The sequence below is a fragment of the Drosophila hydei genome, unplaced genomic scaffold (genome assembly GCF_003285905.1).
Source record: "Drosophila hydei strain 15085-1641.00,03,60 unplaced genomic scaffold, DhydRS2 tig00000149-arrow-pilon, whole genome shotgun sequence".
Lineage (NCBI taxonomy): Eukaryota > Metazoa > Arthropoda > Insecta > Diptera > Drosophilidae > Drosophila > Drosophila hydei.
The window spans coordinates 2,227,850-2,235,134 of NW_022045678.1; the positions used below are offsets into that span (position 1 = coordinate 2,227,850).

The 7,285-nt window shown below is 43.4% G+C and overlaps 1 protein-coding gene across 1 annotated transcript; it reads left to right on the forward strand.

Moving 5' to 3' along the window:
* The first annotated feature begins 4,468 nt into the window (after positions 1–4,468).
* On the forward strand, positions 4,469–6,363 carry LOC111603981 (transcription factor glial cells missing). Its single transcript, XM_023321825.2, has 2 exons — positions 4,469–4,890; positions 4,960–6,363. The coding sequence occupies exons 1-2, from the start codon at positions 4,469–4,471 to the stop codon at positions 6,137–6,139; spliced, it is 1,602 nt and encodes a 533-aa protein (XP_023177593.2). The 3' UTR covers positions 6,140–6,363.
* Positions 6,364–7,285: the final 922 nt, after the last annotated feature.

A 7,285-nucleotide genomic window follows, 5' to 3' on the forward strand; every position in this document is an offset into this window, starting at 1 on the left:
GCAAAAAATATGAGAGGAACAAAATATAAATAGACAAAAATGCGCGTGGGAAATTATGAAAATATTTAACAAATATTTCACACGTAATCCTTCATAAAGAATTGTGTTCAGCTGACAAAGCGGGCCCTAAGCCCATTAACCGAAATCCACATAAACACCTGACCGCAGCCTCGATTTGTTTGGACATCGGATTAGCCGGCCAAGCTACTTAGCAGCCACTTGTCCGAACGATCGGTCGATCGCAGTTGCTGATCGTATGCTCTCTGCCGAAAGTCGAAACATTTCAATTTTTTCTTGCTCTCTGGTCTCGAGCGAGCCTGACGCTATCGTGGGCCAGCGATCTTGTCCCCGCGCCGCAGGACACTCGCGAACGCCGAGGACTCACGCAGAGTGTGAAAGGTATTATCAGTTTGACTCGATCTTCTGTGTGTGTTTGTGTGTTGGCTATATAGTTGTTGCCGTTTATGTTTTGAGCTTCATTTATCAGTTTTTGTGGAAATGCCAGATGAACAATGAGAAATTATGAGACTTGCTTTAAATCATTTACCATTTAACATTTACCATGATCCGACTAGCCCAAGGGTTGTTTCCAACTTGCTCATTGGCCTTATCTCTGGCTGCATCGATCGCAACTCTCCGGCTATTTGGATTTTCATGTTGTCGCCGTTGCCAAATGAATGATTTCCTATATGCGGTTTTAATTGCGGCCAACAGAGACGGCCATATATAAATTAATGTATGTATGTGAGTGTGTGTGTGCATCTATAGCAAAAAGTACAGTTAATTAACTGCGAATTGTTGTTCGACTGTTTGTTAGATGCGAGTTAGTTGATAAGCCCCCGGCTCTCAGGGAAAGCATGAAAGCATTTCCTTTCACTCAGAGAGCGGAAATATGGCCAGGGGGAAAGATTGGAATCTGACTAAGAAAAATAAATTATCATGTGATTGTCGAGTTGTACTAAAACCGTTGATTAGCTATGAGAACCATATATATTTGTATATAGATATTGAAGTGCCGAAACACTATGTGAAATATAGATGCACAAATATTTTATTATATTTTGTAAATATTACAAGCATAGTAATTGAGTTTATTGTAATAAAATTATAATATAAAATTATAAAATATAATATAAACATTTTTTGGAACTCTAGACTAACAAGAGTCTATGTTCCTTTCCCAAATAAAAATATATTTGAGTCATTTCATTAGCTAGTTCTATTGAATAAGTTGAACTAATAATTGTAACCAATTTTTTATAACTGTAATGTTTATAGAAAAAGAAATGTATATAATAAAAATTTGTATTTCTGCAAAACTGATTAAAATATTTTCACTATGATTTAACCCGCTTAAAAATGCCAAGAAATTTATTTTTAAATTTATTAAGAAATTTCATTTACATATAAGACTTATATGGTAATAAATATTTTAGTAAATGCATTAATAATATTCAGTAAGATTTTCTAATAGTATAATAATAGAAAAGGAAAATTATATAATATACAAAAATATTTGTAAAAATAAATATATAAATTTTATTTTTAATTTTTCCATGAGCGGAAAAATGTGAAGCGATAAGAATTCAAGGAAAGACCTCATGCTATTATGCTTTAACTCTCTGTATCATATAAAATAATTTGAAGAGCAGAGCTATTATAACCCTTTATAGGCTCTCATAAGCTTCTCATAGACTGCCAATCGTGCACTCTTGAATAAATACATTTAAATATTAAAAATAATATAGTTGTTGTTTAATACTTAAGATAATAATCACATTTCGCGTAGCTAGTCAAAAACTGTTTACTCTACGCTCAAATAATCCCAGTTAGATTTGCTTTCAAGCCGGACTCTGGCTGCACTCTGGCCAAAAACCGCAACAAATCCCTTTGGGCGTTACTTCCCACGTTCGGCCCGGGGAAGTTGTCGAATTTACGATGACATTTATGCGTAATTTTTGGTTAAAATTTTATGGCTGCGTCACGGACCGAACGTCGAAAGTGAGTGGAAAAAGAGTTTCGAATGGCCAAACTATTCGAATGGATTGCCTCCCCGGGGAGAATGTCAAATAAATTTGAGTGAAGTGAAAAGTTGCAATTGATGTTGGCATTGTGAACGTAATTGAAATGGAACAGTTAATTTGAGGGATCATTAAAGTGCCACACCCACTTGGCAAGGCGCTGCCAGGCCAGGTAGGCGCAGGCGCTGGCATAGATGATCTTTTGTTGTTATCAAAATCTCATATGAATATATGAATTCCTTCGTCGTATATGCGGAGTCATGGCATCTTTTCAAGTCAACGCCCCTTCGACTTTGTAATCCTTTAAGGTCCTGTCGCAACTAACTCATATCGCGTGCTGAGCAGTCAATCTCTGCTGAGTCCCAGGCCAGTCACTCGACGGGTTGCTCATTCATACGTTTGTGATGTGCCATAATTGCACGATTTTCTTCTTCTTTTGAGGGAAGTGTGAAAATTATGGTGTTTACCCGTCGCCTTGTTCGCACAACCCTTCAGCTTTCGGCTCTCGGCATTCGGTCTTAATGAATATGTTTGTTTTCTTTATCTACGGCTTACGATCGTAGAGAGAGATGGAGAGGGAGAAGCGAGAAGGAAAGAGACTATAGAAATTTGTTTGCTAACTTTATGGCATATGCCTGAGTTATGGCATTTGACTTGGGTTTTCATATACATACATATATCCTTTTTGGGTTGTGGGGTTGCTTATGCTTCTGCTTCTTCTTCATCTTTTTGCGTGCTAAATTGTGTTTTATGATCCTGTGCAAGGAGGTTCCTTTCCGATTTTACTGCAGATAGCGTCAGAGTTCTTTTTCATTTATTTTTTTTTTTGCTTTTTGCAATCGTTTAAAGCTTATCGCTAAAAAGATCGTGAGAAGTAACACCGTTATGTTCGAATGAGCGCTGTACTAAGGTTAGAAATGGTAGTTTCTTATAAGAATATTATCTGAGACATTAAAATTAATCTAATTTTTCTTTGATTCAATTTTACTTTATTTTTTTTTTAATTTTTTGGAAATTTTTTCTGCGTTTTTAATCATATAATGAATGTTTAAAGCAATAAATTACAGCCTTTTACATTTCTTTTGTTGAACAAATATGTTTACAAAATGTAAAAAAATATTTTTTGTAAGTTAAAATAATGAGTTAAATTAAAATAATGTACAGTTAAAAATGTTGTAATGTAATATTTAATTTAAAAATAAAAGAACTTTTTATTTTGGCATAATTTTACATTAGTTCTGCAGTTAAATTACTTGTTAAACAACAGAATTGAAGTCCCACAAAAAATAAAGAAAGTTTAAACTCATTAATATATTAACACATTAATTTAACTATCTTTTAAAAACCGCTCTAATTATTTTCAGCTCAAACTTCGACTTGCCTCTCTAAATATCTTTCTAATTATAAACATATATAAACTTTTCCAGCTCCAGAGCACCACATTTCCCCTCAGCTGTTTTTGCATTCATATTTGATGCTGCTTTGAGCGCAAACTTCAATACAAAACTAAACCACAATCGCACATCTGCTCGGCTCTGTTTGTGGTTGTGCCAGTGGCTGTGCCTGTTCCTGTGCCATGTCCTGTGCCGGTTCCTGTTACCCATACCCCATGGCCACATCCAGTGTGTGTTCACCAGGTGCCTGGTAATTCACAATTGTTGTTACTTTTTTGCTTTGTGCGCAGACTTAATTAGCTTTGACTGCCTGCTTTAATAAAAATATCCACTGATGTTTTCCTCCACCCGCCCCCTGCCCCTGCCCCATTTTACCGACGCGTGTTCCAGCAGGAGCAGAGATGGGGACAGAGACAGTTGGGGCGCAGGTGTGCCAATGCAAGAGCAGCGCGACAGCAGCGCTGCAGCCGAGACTCGACTGCTCCAGCAATGCAGCGGCAGCTGCCAAAGCCAATGGCTGTCCAATCAAACCCGAGCACAGCCAGCGCCAGCGCCAGCGCTAGCGCCGACGTCAGCGGCGACGACTGGATGACGAGTGCCCACATTATATGAGTATAAACGGTAAAAGTATTCCAGTAGAAATGTGAGAAAGAGAGTGTGCTAGCGACGACTGCTGTGTGTACGTGTGTGTCTGACGGCTGACGGATAGCTGGCGTACACGGATAATGAACGGATAAACCGGATAAACTGGAAAGCAAGCCAATGAGAGCGCAACGGTGCGAGTCGAACAAAAACAACCACCGCTGCGCCGCTGCCGTCGTGGTCGTCGTGGTCGTCGCTTCGGTCAAAAGGAACTTAATGTGGTGTTCGGCACAGCCAGAGACAGTCAACATTGCGCAGCCGTTGTGAACGGACGTCTACGCCGCGCCGGAAAATCAACCAAAAACGCTAGTCGAGACAGCCTCGACACAGAGTGCAGTGCAAAGTGCAAAGTGCAAAGAGAGTTTCAAACAAACCACAAACATTTCAAACTGAAACAGAACTTAGTTAACAATGGTCTTGAACAATATGGCCGGTACGATGTGCCTGCCTCTACCGCGGCCTCTGGCTCTGCCCCTGCCGCAGCCCAGTCCGGTGCCAAGTCCGCCGGCTAGCAAGTCGCGCATACAAATCGAATGGGATATCAATGATACGATTGTGCCGGCGGTCAGCGAATTCGACGACTTCAACGACTGGGCCAATGGCCATTGCCGCCTGATCTATGCCGGCCACAGCGAGGATGCCAAGAAGCATGCCAGCGGCTGGGCCATGCGCAACACCAACAACCACAACGTCAACATTCTAAAGAAGAGCTGCCTGGGCGTGCTGCTCTGCAACGCCAAGTGCCGGCTGCCCAATGGAGCCAGCGTGCATCTGCGCCCGGCCATATGCGACAAGGCGCGTCGCAAGCAGCAGGGCAAACAGTGCCCCAATAGGTAAGTGCCAACTACAGCGAGTTTGCTCCGAGCCGTCAAGTCTAACTCAAAACTTTCTTCTTCAATTAGAAATTGCAATGGACGCCTGGAGATTCAGCCGTGTCGTGGCCACTGCGGCTATCCGGTCACACACTTTTGGCGGCGCGCAGGCAACGCGATCTACTTCCAGGCCAAGGGCACGCATGATCATGCGCGCCCAGAGGCCAAGGGCTCCACGGAGGCGCGTCGCCTGCTCGCGGGCAACAGACGCGTGCGCAGCCTGGCCGTCATCCTGGCCAGCGATGCGGCGCTCAATGACAAGCTGTGCAGCCTGCGCAGCAACAAGCGTCCGGTCAAGACGCAGCGCAAGCAGCGCAGCAGCAACTCAGAGCTGCTGCAGCAGTCCAGCACAGAGCTGACGGGCTACCAGGCAGCGACAACAGCAACTGCAGCAGCCGCAACAGCAACAGCAGCTGCGGCAACAGCGGACGCTTCGACGAGCTTCAATCAGACGCCAAGCAGCTACGTGACGCCGCAGTGGAGCACGACGGAAGGCTACTATCAGCAGGACGCGTCGCTGGGCTATGGCAGCGGCATCTATGGCTACGACATGCTGCACTCGCCGCTCTCCACCAACAGCTCCACGGCCAGCTACTACAATGCACCGGAGGCGCAGCAGCAGCAGCAGCAACAGCAGCTTCTGCTCTCGCCACAGCAGTCGCTGCCGCAGAGCAGCAACAGCTACGATCAGATGACGACGGCGTCAGCTGGCTACCAAGCGGGCATGAATCTGTACGAGAGCTGCGACGATACCTCCAGCCTGACCAGCAGCTCGGGCTACAGCTCCGAGGACTATAGCTACTTCAATGGCTATGTGCCGCAAAGCTTGGATCTGAGCGGCAGCTCCAATGCCAATCCGGATGGTTTCTATACGCCACACTCGGAGATCTTCAGCGTGTTCGATCCGAACATCAACAGCGGCGGACCATCCACAGTGGAGCTGCTGTACGACGAGGCCACCGCCTATCAGCAACAGACACTCCAGCAGCAGCAGCAGCAGCAGCAACAATCCTTCATTGCATCGCCCGTCTCCTACCAGCAGCCGCAGCAGCCGCAGCAGCAGCAGTTGCAGCAGCATCCAACTGCGGACTACTACTACAGCAACACAGGCGTGGACAACGTGTGGAACATCCAAATGGATGCAACGGCCACAACGGCGCCCTACCAAGCGACAACTAGCCTAGAGTCAGGCATTGGCGTCTTCTGTTAAGCTTCACCAGATCTCGACAATTCAAGCACATCTCACCCAGCCCCTTTGAAACACTCAAGCGTTGTTCTAGTCTCTAGTCGAACCCCCATCGCCCCCGCCTTCAGCCAGTTGTGCAGACTCCAAAGTTTTGTTGTTGCCCCACCTGCTTGTTGGTTTTGTATCTTTATAACGTTTATAACTTTTCATGTTTCTAGCTCCTAAGTCCATTGAGTACATTATGTTTCCCCAGCTATTCCAAAGTTTTTAACTTAAGTGCATATATAAGTACATTAGTCTGTTAGTTATCTAAGCGACAAACACCCACCTATTTATGAATTTTGTAATAAAAAAACACAAGAAAAACAAATATCGAAAGTTAATTCTTTATTCCTTGAATGGGGCATGGGAAAAGCATTCAAAATTGCCAGCGGAACTGGCAGAGCAAATATTGTGGACGGGCTTAAGTCTTCACTTTCCGCCCGGGGGTGCGGCACTTGAAGCTGGCCTTCCACAGGCATGCAGCATGGCATATATAAAGTTCATAACTCTATAGATATATGATAGATATGATCAATGTATATAGCTAGCAAAAAGTTGAATTTGAAGTTGAGTTGAACATGACTGCATCCTAAGCCTTAGCTGAGTTACTTTCTAGAGTTTAAACAACTTTGAATGATCTACTTGGGAGGGTCCGACTAGGAAATACCCTGAACCCCTAACAGCCAACTGTATTAACTTGAACTGTTTACTTCATTAAGTGATAAATCAATAAAAGTTTTTAAAGCCATTCGAGTCTATTTATCAAAGGCTATAGCAGAATGCCAGTTGAATACAAGCTCCATCCAGGGCTTTTGCATCTTTGCTCTATCGGCTCCCTCATAGTTCTGCCAGCTTGAGATTTGATCATTATTATGTTGCTTAATAATTTGTTAATAAAAGCAATACATTTATATATCAGCCTCGACGCCTTTTCTACTATTTAAAATGTTAATTTATTCAAATGTGTTTTTATCAACTTAATTGCATAAATCAAATGGATCTGCTCCGATCGAGTCCTTAGTTCTCTCCGCTTTGATCAAAATTATGGCAACCCAAGCTCGTGCGTAACTGACTGTAGAAAGGAACAGGAAAAGCCGCTGCTTCTGCTGCGTCTTCCACTGCTGCTGC

What these genes read in the sequence shown, in the direction of transcription:
- LOC111603981 (XM_023321825.2), top strand. Translation starts at nt 4,469, where the DNA reads ATGGTCTTGAACAATATGGCCGGTACGATGTGCCTGCCTCTACCGCGG. An exon ending in GGCAAACAGTGCCCCAATAG is followed by an intron (nt 4,891 to 4,959) that starts GTAAGTGCCAAC and finishes TTCTTCAATTAG; the next exon opens with AAATTGCAATGGACGCCTGG.